The 15586-nt window shown below is 44.8% G+C and overlaps 1 protein-coding gene across 2 annotated transcripts in view; it reads right to left on the bottom strand.

Annotated features, from left to right (window-relative positions):
- LOC109903097 (ras and Rab interactor 2) overlaps positions 1-15586 on the bottom strand; it is a 48480-nt gene that overhangs the window by 27495 nt on the left and 5399 nt on the right. For both annotated transcript variants that reach the window (XM_031831440.1, XM_031831447.1), the window contains exons 2-3: positions 5892-6054; positions 4233-4325 (exon numbers count right to left, since the gene is read on the bottom strand). In XM_031831440.1, the coding sequence (XP_031687300.1) occupies positions 4233-4325; positions 5892-5975 (177 nt within the window). In that variant the 5' untranslated portion in view covers positions 5976-6054. The remainder of the gene's footprint in view (positions 1-4232; positions 4326-5891; positions 6055-15586) is intronic.

Below are 15586 nucleotides of genomic sequence, written 5' to 3'. Positions count from 1 at the left end.
ACTGACAGTAAACACACACACACCCGCACACAATCTCTCTATCTCCCACAGATACAATAAACACGTTAGTTAACAGGGCTAAAAGTCTCCTAATCTAATCCTTATCAAGGGAAGCGTAAACATCTGGAAGATAGCTAGCTATGCTAACACAATTTGCATCCCAACATGACACCCTATTCCCTATGTAGTGCACTACTTTTGACCAGAGTCCTTTTCCCACTACATAGGGAATAGGGTGCCATTTGGGATGCAAGCCAAGGAGAGGGACAAAGAGGAAGGAGGAAGTGACTCAGGCCAACAATGTTTGATGGATAAACCTCCATCTTATCTGACAGGCATAGTGAAGATAAATCTGCCCCCGCATTGGACTACAATGACATCAAAACTGAATATGTTGTTGCTTGTCAAACTATATTTCTAGGGTTTGACACCATGGGTCCATATCAATAGTCTTAAGAGGCTTTCTCTCCTTGTCTCAATTCCTCGTTTCAGGACAAGTAGGCTTTTAAGGTGTTTCTCTCACTAGTTTGTGTTTCTACATTAGTGAATATGAAGGTAAGGAAACAAGGAAAGAAGAGAAGCCTGTAGGTTCTTACCAACTGTGTTACATAATCTGACCACTAGGTGGAAATATTTCCCACACCACAGACCCCCTAATCGTTTGTTCTGAGTAGAAGTTGCCAATGGTCCCAGATCTAGGATCAGCCTACTGTTTCCCAATCCTATCATGAACGATTGGTGGGGAAAACACACAACTGACCTTAGATCAGCTAATCTATTGCACACCCCCATAGCTGCACAGTCCAGACCACTATAACCACTAACCACTAACCACAGACCACTGGTTCCCCCTGTTACTACACTATAACAGGGACTATGTGGAGCCAGCTCTGTCTCTGTCTCTGGTGGTCTGACATCTTTTAAAATGTTAGTCAGCTAAGACAGAGCTGAGTATAGTTCTAAACTGAAGAGAGACAAACAGAGAGCGAGAGACAAAGAAAGACATAGAATGACAGTGTCTGAAAGAGAGGGAAAAAGAAAGAGGGAGAGAGAGAGACAGAGAAAGAACAAGAGATTGAAAGAAAATTAGACAGGGAGAGAGGGTGAGAGAGACCCCTCTCTCAGAAAATTAGACAGGGAGAGAGGGTGAGAGAGACCCCTCTCTCAGAAAATTAGACAGGGAGAGAGGGTGAGAGAGACCCCTCTCCCAGAAAATTAGACAGGGAGAGAGGGTGAGAGAGACCCCTCTCTCAGAAAATTAGACAGGGAGAGAGGGTGAGAGAGACCCCTCTCTCAGAAAATTAGACAGGGAGAGAGGGTGAGAGAGACCCCTCTCCCAGAAAATTAGACAGGGAGAGAGGGTGAGAGAGACCCCTCTCTCAGAAAATTAGACAGGGAGAGAGGGTGAGAGAGACCCCTCTCCCAGAAAATTAGACAGGGAGAGAGGGTGAGAGAGACCCCTCTCCCAGAAAATTAGACAGGGAGAGAGGGTGAGAGAGACCCCTCTCTCAGAAAATTAGACAGGGAGAGAGGGTGAGAGAGACCCCTCTCCCAGAAAATTAGACAGGGAGAGAGGGTGAGAGAGACCCCTCTCCCAGAAAATTAGACAGGGAGAGAGGGTGAGAGAGACCCCTCTCCCAGAAAATGAGGTCAAATGAACACATTTATTATGAAAGGTCTTCAATGGTCTACTCTGGGCATAGTGCCCTGCTATGGAAGTAAATGGCAGCATAAATACAGGCCCTGTTTCAGCCCAATGACTTTTATAGTGGAACCACTTATATATTTTATTTAGCGAAAACAAAGTCCCTTAGCCAAGCGATTGCTTCCGGTCCTGCTGTGTTGAGGGTGAGTAGGCCTCCACTGAGTTTGTAGATTGGACAGACTTCAGAAATGTGGTGCATGGTTTGCTCCACCCCACAGGCACATGGGGGCTTGCTTTAATGCCTCTGTAGTCATCAAGACCTTTCATGGCTCACATCAACACCATTATCCCAGAAACCCTAGACCCACTCCAATTTGCATACCGCCCAAACAGATCCACAGGTGATGCACTCCACAATGCCCTTTCCCACTTGGACACAACTATGAACATCTATGTGAGAATGCTGTTCATTGACTACAGCTCAGCATTCAACACCAAAGTGCCCTCAAAGCTCATCAATAAGCTTAGGACGCTGGAACTAAACACCTCCCTCTGCAACTGGATCCTGGACTTCCTGACGGGCTGCCCCCTAGGTGGTGAGGGTAGGGAACAACACATCTGCCATGCTGATCCTCAACATGGGGGCCCCTTAAGGGTGTGTACTCAGTCCCCTCCTGTATTCCCTGTTCACTCATGACTGCACGGTCAGGCACGACTCCAACACCATCATTACATTTGCCGAGGACACAACAGTGGTAGGCCTGATCACCGACAACGACGAGACAGCCTATAGGGAGCAGGTCAGAGACCTGGCCGTGTGGTGCTAGGATAACAACCTCTCCCCTCAACTTGATCAAGGCAAAGTAGATGATTGTGGACTACAGGAAATGGAGGACAGAGCACGCCCCCATTCTCATCGAGGGGGCTGTAGTGGAGCAGGTTGAGAGCTTCATGTTCCTTGGCGTCCACATCACCAAAAACTAACATGGTCCAAGCATACCAAGGCAGTCGAGCTCAGGAGACTGAAACGATTTGGCATGGGTCCTCAGATTCTCAAAAGGTTCTACAGCTGCACCATCGAGAGCATCCTGACTGGTTGCACCACTGCCTGGTCTGGCAACTGCTCGGCCTAAGACCGCAAGGCACTACAGAGGGTAGTGCGAACGGCCCAGTACATCACTGGGGCCAAGCTTCCTGCCATCCAGGACCTCTATACCAGGCGGTGTCAGAGGAAGGACCTAAAAATTGCCAAAGGCTCCACCCACCCTAGTCATAGACTGTTCTCTCTGCTACCGCATGGGGCAAGCAGTACCGGAGCTCCAAGTCTAGGTCCAAGAGGCTTCTAAACAGCTTCTACCCCCAAACCATAAGACTCCTGAACATCTAATCAAATGGCTCCCCAGACTATTTGCATTGCATTGCACTATTTTACGCCGCTGGTACTCTCTGTTATTATATCTGCATAGTCACTTTAATAACTCTACCTACATGTACATATTACCTCAACTACCTCGACTAACCAGTGCCCCCGCACATTGACTCTGTACCGGAACGCCCATTTTTATCAATCACATCACATTGGATACAATGCTTTTTCCCTCTCTCACTCGCTCTCTCTTTCCACCTCTCTCTCTCGCAACACAGTCTGTCTCTCTCTCAGGAGGGCTGTGTCCAACAACAATGTCGTCATTAACTCTAGCTCTTTAATGAGTGCAGATTCGGAGGTAAGCGATTCTCTGCATGGGCTGAAGTTAAAGCCATGATGATGGAGTCAATGGGGAACTATGTTGTTTTGACCTACAGAGAGAGCTTTCACTGGGGCTAGGGAGAGTGGAGAGAGGGAGAAAGAGAGAGAGAGAGAGAGAGAGATAGAGAGGATAGAGAGACAGAGGGAGAAAAGAGATAAGAAGAGACAGTACAATCTCACGTCTATCTGTCAGTGTATCCATTCACTCTGTAAGCCTCTGGAACTCTATGCATCACACATCCATAACCTCGTCTCAATCCTCTGTTTACGGTAGACACCTTGTGTAAACGTTATCAACTGAAGCAACAGTATATGGATAAATACACAACAGTTGCAGTATAAGGCATCCTTCTATTACCGGATATATAGCGGATAGCCCACTGCAGTCATGAAGATTGGATAACAGAACGATTATGACATGACGATTGGATAACTCTCAGAGGCAGTTAGTGTGGTCTGACTAAAGAGGGAGAGATGAAGGGAAAGGGTACTGATGGAAGAAACAGCAGCATGAAACTAAGACACAGCGGAACGGACCGTGCTCATTATGTCTCTAGGAATAGACCGTGTTCCTAAAACAACGTCATGAAAGGGTTTAACCGGAGGCTGCATAAAGGGCTGACAACTACTCCGTGTGTGTGTGTGTGTGTGTGTGTCTTTGTATTGTATGGTTGCTGTGTGTGCATTTGTCATGATTCCAACGACTGCAGCAGGCATTGTTCAATCCTCACACTCTCCATCTGTCCTCAACTTGAGCGCTTTTACACTATGTGGCAACATGAGATAAACCTTGGAACCAAAGTAAGCTAACGGATAAACATAAGAGTAAACTTAACTTACCTTAAAGAAGCTTCCTCTCCTGTCCGTATGACAGTCTGGTCTGGGCAGCGTAGCAGACATGCTTAGGTCTGAGGCTGTGAGTCCATCTGAGACCTACACCCTCGGAGAAAAGGGTACGGTTAGGGTACAGTATTTTTTCCCTGGGTTACAAAAATATAAAAATGCAAAATGTACCTTCAGAGGTACACATATGAGCTCACATGGCACTGTCCTGTACCTTTTCGGGTACATGTGTGGATAATCTAGTATAATGGTACCTTTTCGGGTACATGTGCGGATAATCTAGTATAATGGTACCTTTTAGGGTACATGTACAGATAATCTAGTATAATGGTACCTTTTAGGGTACATGTGCGGATAATCTAGTATACTGGTACCTTTTAGGGTACATGTATACGGATAATCTAGTATAATGGTACCTTTTCGGGTACATGTGCAGATAATCTAGTATAATGGTACCTTTTAGGGTACATGTGCGGATAATCTAGTATAATGGTACCTTTTTATACAATCATCGCAGGTATGGCTTAGTGGGGGCGTGGCTTTCAGTTAGTTATTTTTGGCCACCCGTGATTGGAAATGTTGTACCAGTTTAAGTGGTCTGTGGTTATGTTAGTTCAAGTGTGAGCATGTCCGCTGCCAGTTCTGAAGTCTTTAAAAAGGCAACAGAAACACATGCGACAATAAAGAGCTGTAATTAATATTGTAGCATCGTTAACCAAACACTGAGCGACCTTGTCAATAGGTACCTCTTGGCGTACTGGTTAAGGTGTTGGAGTGTATATGGAGTCAAGCACAAACACATACAGTTGGTGATGGGGGCTGATGGAAATTCAGTTTCTGGCCACATTGAGAGAACAGACAGGGAATTGTTGTTGTTGTTCTTCTTATAGGCTCTACCTGTCACGTTCACTGTCTTCAAACTCCCTGTCATAGATGAGCCAAGGCGCAGCGTGCATGTAATTCCAATTTTTTTAATAAACTGAAACCTTCACAAAAACAACAGATAAACAGAAACCGAACATGACGCAACCGTGACGCACACAAACGCACACAAAAAAGAAATAATTACCCACAACATTAAGTGGGAAAAAGGCTGCCTAAGTATGATTCCCAATCAGAGACAACGATAGACAGCTGCCTCTGATTGGGAACCACACTCGGTCAAACTCTAAGGTCAGGGCGTGACAGTACCCCCCCCCCCCCCCCCCCAAAGGTGCGGACACCAGCCGCAAAACCAAACTCTGTAGGAGAGGGTTCGGGTGGGCATCTATCCTCGGTGGTGGCTCCGGTTTGGGACACAGCCCCCGCTCCGCACGCTGATCCCTCCGCTTCTGTGGAACCGGACCGTGGATCATCGCCGGAGGAACCGGACCGTGGATCGTCGCCAGAGGAACCGGACCGTGGATCATCGCCGGAGGAACCGGACCGTGGATCATCGCCGGAGGAACCGGACCGTGGATCATCACCGGAGGAACCGGACCGTGGATCGTCGCCGGAGGAACCGGACCGTGGATCATCGCCGGAGGCTCTGGATTAGGAACCCCCTCTGTCTCTGTCTCTCTGATGTAATACCATCACCAACATCCCCTTGTCTTATCTCGTCCCGTTCTCTCTCTCATCTTTGTACTCTCTCTAACAAGAGTAAGCTTCACTTACCTTAAACAAGCTCCCACTCCTGTCCATATGACAGTCTGGTCTGGGCAGTGTAGATGGCAGCGTAGATGGCAGCGTAGCAGCCATGCTTAGGTCTAGACGTCTGTGTTTAGGTCTAGACGTCTGTGTTTAGGTCTAGACGTCCGTGTTGACGTCGGCTGGAGTCCTATGGGGTCAAACAAACAGACAGCCAGATTAGCTGTGGTGAGACTGGAGATAATTCCATCAATGGCCACAGCAAGTCAACAAATGACAGAGGCTAGTAGGACAGTATCAAACTCCTTCCCTCTCTCTGTCCCTCTAGCTAGCTTCTTTCCCATGTCCTTTCATTTAATCTATTTTCCAGCAATTACAGCCATGGTTCCAACATTGTTATTCCACTCCTTTTTCCCATGGTAAATTAATACAGGCTGTTTGGCCTGTTTCAGTCTTTCAGTGAACCTTGATGTACCCTTGATGTTACAATAACTTTTAATTTCCTCTCCCATAGACCAAACAAGGCAATTCATCAACAATTTTATCTGCGCAGGTTAGCGTTTTGTCATGAATCTTGTTCTGGAGGCAGCTCTGCAGAATGGTCACTAGCTGGCACAGCTATAAAGTCATGAAGTCTGATTTTAAACCTAACCCTAACCTTAACCCTGCACTTAACCATACTGGGTAAAGACATTTGAATTCAATCACTTTTTGACAGCATTCCTTTTGATTTAAACTAAACTTTGTATGTAATTTTGTTTTACCTCAATTATCAAACTATTTGTAAACTGTTATAGCTTAGACAATATTTTACACCATCTGAGGTTTTTGTGTTGTGCCTGCCATCAGTTGTGACACAACATACTCTTTAATACAGGGATGGTGTCATATTTTGGCTGAATAATGTATTAAAATGGGATTCAAATAAAAACCTCACCTTTCAAATAGTACCACAAAGATGGTTGGAGGTCCACACATCAGAGAATGTTGTCTTGAAAGGGAATATCTGTTATTATTATTATACTGTAAAACTTCCATAGGAAACCTTTTGAAATCATAGAAATATAGACAATAGAATAGTATGACCATTTACGTTGACATTTGACAGTGGGTGGACCGGCGGTCATCTTTGTAGTAGTAATTAGTAACTCAGTCATCAAGTTTGCAGAAGACAGAACAGTAGTGGGCTTTATTACCAACAATGACAAGACAGCCTACAGGGAGGAGGTGAGGGCACTCGGAGTGTGGTGTCAGGAAAACAACCTCTCAATCAACGTCAACAAAACAAAGGAGATGATTGTGGACTTCACACCCCTATCCACATCGAAAGGACAGCAGTGGAGAAGGTGGAAAGTTCCTCGGCATAAACATCACAGACAAACTGTTATGGTCCACCCACACAGACAGTGTGGTGAAGAAGACGCAGCAGCGCCTCTTCAACCTCAGGAGGCTGAAGAAATTTGTCTTGTCACCCAAAACCCTGACAAACTTTTACAGATGCACAATCGAGAGCATCCTGTCGGGCTGTATCTAAGCGTGGTACGGCAACTACACCCCCCTCTACTGCAAGGCTCTCCGGGGGCACTCTACCTGCCCTCTATGACGGCTACAGCACCTGATGTCACAGGAAGGTCAAAAAGATCATCAAGGACATCAACCACCCGAGCCACTACCTGTTCACACCGCTACCGTCCAGAAGGCGAGGTCAGTACTGGTGCATCAGAGCTGGGATACTGAAAAACAGCTTCTATCTCAAGGCCATAAGACTGCTAAACAGCAATCACTAACTCAGAAAGGCTGCTGCCGACTTTGAGACCCAATCACTGGCCATGTTAATAATCATTAGTCACTTTATACAATGCCACTTTAAATAATGCCACTTTAAATAATGCCACTTTAATAATGTTTACATATCTTACATTCTCGTTCGGCCATCGCTCATCCTTATGCTTATATGTACATATTCTCATTCACCCCTTTAGATTTGTGTGTATTAGGTTGTTGTTGGGGAATTGTTAGTTTACTTATTAGATATTACTGCACTGTCGGAACTAGAAGCACAAGCATTTCGCTACACTCGTATATACATCTGCTAACCATGTGTATGTGACAAATAACATTTGATTTGAATTAGAAGTTCAAATGTCAATTCAATTTCAATTTCAATGGTGTACTGGCTAAACTGCAGTGGTCTGAAGTGGTCTGAAGGGATAGGTCCATTCTATGAAATATATTTCTATGATTGAAATGACATCAATGACCATGACACCCATAATCTACTGAAACTTTCTGAGCACTTCCACAATGGGCAAATACAGTGCCTTGCGAAAGTATTCGGCCCCCTTGAACTTTGCGACCTTTTGCCACATTTCAGGCTTCAAACATAAAGATATAAAACTGTATTTTTTTGTGAAGAATCAACAACAAGTGGGACACAATCATGTAGTGGAACGACATTTATTGGATATTTCAAACTTTTTTAACAAATCAAAAACTGAAAAATTGGGCGTGCAAAATTATTCAGCCCCTTTACTTTCAGTGCAGCAAACTCTCTCCAGAAGTTCAGTGAGGATCTCTGAATGATCCAATGTTGACCTAAATGACTAATGATGATAAATACAATCCACCTGTGTGTAATCAAGTCTCCGTATAAATGCACCTGCACTGTGATAGTCTCAGAGGTCCGTTAAAAGCGCAGAGAGCATCATGAAGAACAAGGAACACACCAGGCAGGTCCGAGATACTGTTGTGAAGAAGTTTAAAGCTTTAAACATCCCAAGGAGCACTGTGCAAGCGATAATATTGAAATGGAAGGAGTATCAGACCACTGCAAATCTACCAAGACCTGGCCGTCCCTCTAAACTTTCAGCTCATACAAGGAGAAGACTGATCAGAGATGCAGCCAAGAGGCCCATGATCACTCTGGATGAACTGCAGAGATCTACAGCTGAGGTGGGAGACTCTGTCCATAGGACAACAATCAGTCGTATATTGCACAAATCTGGCCTTTATGGAAGAGTGGCAAGAAGAAAGCCATTTCTTAAAGATATCCATAAAAAGTGTTGTTTAAAGTTTGCCACAAGCCACCTGGGAGACACACCAAACATGTGGAAGAAGGTGCTCTGGTCAGATGAAACCAAAATTGAACTTTTTGGCAACAATGCAAAATGTTATGTTTGGCGTAAAAGCAACACAGCTCATCACCCTGAACACAACATCCCCACTGTCAAACATGGTGGTGGCAGCATCATGGTTTGGGCCTGCTTTTCTTCAGCAGGGACAGGGAAGGTGGTTAAAATTGATGGGAAGATGGATGGAGCCAAATACAGGACCATTCTGGAAGAAAACATGATGGAGTCTGCAAAAGACCTGAGACTGGGATGGAGATTTGTCTTCCAACAAGACAATGATCCAAAACATAAATCAAAATCTACAATGGAATGGTTCAAAAATAAACATATCCAGGTGTTAGAATGGCCAAGTCAAAGTCCAGACCTGAATCCAATCGAGAATCTGTGGAAAGAACTGAAAACTGCTGTTCACAAATGCTCTCCATCCAACCTCACTGAGCTCGAGCTGTTTTGCAAGGAGGAATGGGAAAAAATTTCAGTCTCTCGATGTGCAAAACTGATAGAGACATACCCCAAGCGACTTACAGCTGTAATAGCAGCAAAAGGTAGCGCTACAAAGTATTAACTTAAGGGGGCTGAATAATTTTGCACGCCCAATTTTTCCGTTTTTGATTAGTTAAAAAAGTTTGAAATATCCAATAAATGTCGTTCCACTTCATGATTGTGTCCCACTTGTTGTTGATTCTTCACAAAAAAATACAGTTTTATATCTTTATGTTTGAAGCCTGAAAAGTGGCAAAAGGTCGCAAAGTTTAAGGGGGCCGAATACTTTCGCAAGGCACTGTATTTATGGAAGGTTTCGTTCAAATCAAAAGGGGTGCTGTCAAAAAGTGATTGAATTCAAATGGATGTACCCCACTGCCAACCCTAATGCATAACCTTCATCTAAAATTACAACCAAAAAGTGATTGAATTCAAATGGATGTACCCCACTGCCAACCCTAATGCATAACCTTCATCTAAAATTACAACCAAAAAGCTCATTTTAGAATTTTTACAATACAGCCAATTTTGACATTGCAGCTGTCCCATCTAGTGGAAATAACCCAGTTCTGCCTCCAGGATAAAATTCTTCCCAATAAATGTTAACCTGCGTTATCCCAAAGCATGCTCACACCTAGGGCTGCAAGACATTACTCTTCTGTGTGTGTGTGTGTGTGTGCGTGTGTTTGTTTATTTTGGAGAATGAAAGTGTGTTTGTGTACGCACAAAATGTGTATGCATAGTGGAGGGGTGTTATTGGAGGCTGTAGATGAAAGGGGACAGTTGTGCACCCCTCTCTCTCCTCTCTCCCCCGATCTCTCTCCATTCTACGCTGAAGCCTTTAGCAGGACCCCTGCCTTCTCTCCTCTCTCTTCTCTCTCTCTTCTCTCTCTCTCTCTCTCTCTCTCTCTCTCTCTCTCTCTCTCTCTCTCTCTCTTCTCTCTCTGGCAGCAGTTCAGTGAGATGTTCTATTCACTTTCATCTCCAACAGGAAGGAAGTGATCCCCCAGAAAAGAGAATAAAAGAAACAGAGGAGAGGAATGGAACGGCCTAGTTTCCTGTCAGATAACACAGTACTGGCAGGAGTCTCTGTGGTAAGACATTCTCAGCTGGAGTTCAGCAGATTTAATTGGGAACTTATTCATCAGTTCTGCACGGTGTTGTGTGCAGGGTAATGGAGGCTTTTAAGTGTGTCACCATCGTTCAACATTTCACTGCATTCTCCCATTCCAAACAGAAACCATGTCTTCTATTTGTTCTCGAATGAGCCTCCCATACTAAAGTACAGAGATTATCGTTACCATTATGAAAGACTGTAAAGAAACCTGACCGTGGACCTGAAGTGAAAGACGTTTTCAGTCCATCCCTATCCCCAGCTGGTCCGCCTGTCTGTGGCTGGAAGCCTGTCGTTGTACAGGCCTGCTGTTTCCTGACTGGCTCACAGAGACATGGGGTTATCTTCAGTTCTGCATGGCTGTTTTATTTAGGCTTGGGAACACAGTGATAACGGAGGAACACATGTTCCTTCACCCAGCCAGGTCATTGTCAAGGGACTTTCTCAGGAAATGACTCTATAAATCCAACCATGGTGTGTTGTAAAAACCCAACTGAGAAAACGTTGTAACTGTAAGTTCCACCTGGTGTCTTGTCAGCAGAAAAGGTATTGGGAACAAAGTCTTCTGACCTCAATGGGACTACCTGGTTTAATAAATGTACAATAAAAATATAGCCTGTCTTTAAAAAAGGGGGAAGTCTGGTTTGATATGAGAGCCGTCGACTAGCAGAAGAGGAAACAAAACATTGACTAAGTACCTGCTGCAGAGGACATTTCCTGGACAGCAGTCCTTACTGTTCTGACTGTGTCTCTAACAAATGACTGCACCACATATCCCCGTTCCCTGTTCTAGGAACAGTCTGATTTTTATGAAGATTCTAGTTCCTATAGCAACTCTCATATCCTCTGATGTGTGTTCCTATAGTCTAATAACTCAAAAGTACTGCTGTCTGTAGGCTACTATGTACGCATACCTCTCATTAAAATGCATGGAATCTAACTATCTGGGGTGAACACTCTGTCACAAACCATAACATGAGACACACAGTGCATGCTGGGTATTTGGATTAATAGGAAGACAGCCCCGGAGCCGTGCGGAGTACAGTGGCAGTTCAGCTCAGGCAGAATGAACTGTGGAAATGTCATTATGTTCACTCCACTGGCTCAGCTTGGTAGAAACTAGACGAGAGTGTAGACAAACAAGACCATGGAGTTGGGGGAAAAATCAATACAGTAGATTATCACAATATTATTTTGACTATATTATATCGATTCTATGACTCTAAGAACCGATTCTCTAAAAAAAGGTAGTTAACATTAGCTAGCACTAGTCGGCTGTACCAGCACCACAAGTATTTCTCCTCCTATAGCTTGGTCACAATAAAAAAAATGTTAAAGGCGAGCCAACATGTTTTCAGCACGTTTATTTCCATGACTAATCAGAACTCGTTTTTTTCACGGCTCTCTCTTGTCCCTCTATAGCAGACATATAGTGTCACGGCTCTCTCTTGTCCCTCTATAGCAGACATATAGTGTCACGGCTCTCTCTTGTCCCTCTATAGCAGACATATAGTGTCACGGCTCTCTCTTGTCCCTCTATAGCAGACATATAGTGTCACGGCTCTCTCTTGTCCCTCTATAGCAGACATATAGTGTCACGGCTCTCTCTTGTCCCTCTATAGCAGACATATAGTGTCACGGCTCTCTCTTGTCCCTCTATAGCAGACATATAGTGTCACGGCTCTCTCTTGTCCCTCTATAGCAGACATATAGTGTAGTGCGTAATATGTTTGGACCAACGGATCGCAATATCGACCCACAATACATATAGAACCGTGATACATTACGATACATATAGAATCACAATACATATCTTATCGGCATCTAAGCATCGTGATAATATCTCATGGTGAGGTCCCTGGCAACACCCAGCTCTGGAAGAGAAAACCTCACCACATCAGACGTGTTAATAACAGAGATACTTTCTGGAGCACAGTAATAACAGAGACAATCCAGGTGATGGAAACAATGAGACTATTGCCTCTGCTGTATCCAACGGCAACAATGTTGACATGCAGTTCAGAGGGAGCATTTCAAAGTGATGCATGTTTATAATCATAATCATCAGAGAGGATATCACACAAATCAGAGAAATGTTGTTATTGGCCGTGTCTGTGAGTGTGAGTGTGAGTGTGTGTGTGTGTGTGTGTGTGTGTGTGTGTGTGTGTGTGTGTGTGTGTGTGTGTGTGTGAGTGTGAGTGTGAGTGTGAGTGTGAGTGTGCGTGAGCGTGAGTGTGAGTGTGAGTGTGTGTGTGTGTGTGTGTATGTGTGAGAGTGTGGGTGTGCCTCAGCTGCAGACTAACAAAGACCCATCTGAGTGAGTTTCTCCACACAGGAACACAGACAGGCCCCTGGCACTGCAATCCAGCAACACAGAGACACACTGTTCCACAGACAGGACAAATCTCTCTCTCTCTATCTGTGTGTGTGTGTCTGTGGCTGTTTGTGTGCGTTTGTGGGTGCGCATCTGTGTAAGTAACCTTTCATTAATTGAGGGTTGAGAATGTAGAAGTGAACAACTAGAGAAGCACTCCCTTCTACATACCCTGTTCCTCATACAAAACTGTCATTTTCATAGAGGTTTAAAGACTAGCTAGTAGCCCAAGCAGTCATTATTATGACATGTTATCTGTGTGTGTGTGTGTGTGTGTGTGTGTGTGTGTGTGTGTGTGTGTGTGTGTGTGTGTGTGTGTGTGTGTGTGTGTGTGTGTGTGTGTGGCAGGCCATGGTTTACATTATCACAAAGGATTGGCATGACACAACGTCTGCCAACATCTGCCAGCTCCTACACTAATTTAAAGAAAATTGCCATCCTCTATCATATCAGACCTATGGGGAAACAACTTGTTGTTTATTAGAGAGCCAACCCAGGCAGCTTAATGCACAAAGTATTTCATATTGGGTGCGTAACAACAGCAAGCAGCACATAGCAGCAATACCAAGCAGAAAGTAACTCAACAGAAACAGACAGAAACAATAGTCCATAACACAACACATTTAACCCTTCAGTTAAGGTCTAGACACAATCTGTTGTCACTCTCAAGACACTTCTGTGGTTTAGGGGGTCCTTTTGAAGCCTCAACTTTATAAAGCACACGCACGCACGCACGCACGCACGCACGCACGCACGCACACACACACACACACACACACACACACACACACACACACACACACACACACACACACACACACACACACACACACACACACACACACACACACACACACACACACACACACACACACACAGTACTGCTGAAAACTGCTTGTGTCCTTACCGAGTAGCCCATCGTACTGCCTGAGTGAAATCCTGCGTGAAACGACACCACTTGTGCAGTGGTCCTGCTGTAATAACAGATAAAGAGGGGTAGCAGGCAGCTGGATAAACACACAGACAGCAACCATGGAACACTGACAGAAAATAGCTCCCATGTGGGGGGTGGGGTCCTGATATTGCTCAGACCATAGGCAACATAGTGGAGGGAGTGTGTGTGTGACAGTGTGTATGTGTGTTTGAGAGAGAGGGGAGAGAGACAGAGATCAACAGATTATAAGAGTGAGTTTATCTACATAAGGCATGCTTCTCTGCAGCTTGAAGAGGATTCCTCAGCTGCAGAGGTACTGTTACAGTAGTTTAATCAGAGCTGATCTCATAGCATAGCAGAGACTGACATGAAGAACTATCCGGACCATCCTGTCTGTGTATGGCACGATAGCTTTTCTGTTCTGTATGTGGGTCAGTGTCTGGTTCAGGAGGAGTTGTTGCAGGACCACATGAACCAAGTGACCCATAGCCTGGTCCCAGATCTGTACAGACTCTTTAGTGTTACAATGTCCATAGGTCGACAAGACAGCTCAAACAGATCTGGGATCAGGCTAAGTGACCCATATGCTTGGTGCTGAAACATTAGCGTGCAATTAAAGAGAGGTCTGGGAAATGTCAGAGCTGTCTGAGACATACAGTGAAGATAACCTTTCCCCTTCTTCTCCTCCTATTTTAATTCATCCTCTGCCACTCAGACCAAGAACCTTCAAGGCCTAACTTAGTCACAGACAATAAATTCCCCCTCTGTCTCCCCTCTGTCCACCCAGATGATAAAGCACTGAAGTGCAACGGCCTCTTGTTGCTGTGAGAGCAAGAGAGAGAAATATCAACAAAGAGAGGCGGAACAGGGCAGATCCAGAGAGAGAAGCAACATCAGAGGTAGTGTTCATCAGGCTACACCGTAGAAAAATGTTTTGCAACGGAAAACTAAAATATGTGTTCTGATTGGAAAAATTCAGGTTGTACCTCCCAATTTCACAACATGTTCTCCCTACTGAACATGACCCAGGAGTAATACTGGATATGGTGAGAGACCTGGAGGCAACAGAGCAGAACGAGGTTCACACTAGAGTCACAGGTTCCTAGTGGATGCCCTATAAGTCCCCTCTGTTGGTTATGTAACATAACTAACTGTGGTCCCAAGAAAAAGCTTAAGGCCCTACATGGCTTGAAAGTTCAAACCTTACGAACTATGAAGACTTCGCCTGATAGAAACCAGCACGAACCACCTAAAACACCAACCATCCGTTGGGGAGGAAGGGAAAGATGAAACACAGACACTGAAGCTAAACAACAGATACTGTAGCTACAGAGCAGTCCGTTGCTTTGTAATGGAGAGAGAACAAAGAAAGGAGAGACAAAGACGAAAAGAAAGAGATACTCGGGGAGGTTCCATAAACGACCCAGACAATCTACCTAGAAGAACGGTGACTTTGGCCTGAAGAGGACGGAAGAAGAACCTGGCACTATTTAAAGGAAGTTGAGTAATTGCATTAAATAAAAGCACTTCGGTCTTCCAAGGAAACAAACACGTGTCGTTAAGCGCCAGACGTCTTCACTCTGTTCTACCGGCCAACTTTCTGCTCGAAGGAGACACGCGCAGTGGGTTTAGACGACCGCCGAAACACGCGTTGAGTTACGCGAAACGACAGCGGAGACGTTCGCT

The sequence above is a fragment of the Oncorhynchus kisutch genome, linkage group LG1, assembly GCF_002021735.2.
Source record: "Oncorhynchus kisutch isolate 150728-3 linkage group LG1, Okis_V2, whole genome shotgun sequence".
Lineage (NCBI taxonomy): Eukaryota > Metazoa > Chordata > Actinopteri > Salmoniformes > Salmonidae > Oncorhynchus > Oncorhynchus kisutch.
This window is presented reverse-complemented; position numbering and strand designations above follow the sequence as displayed.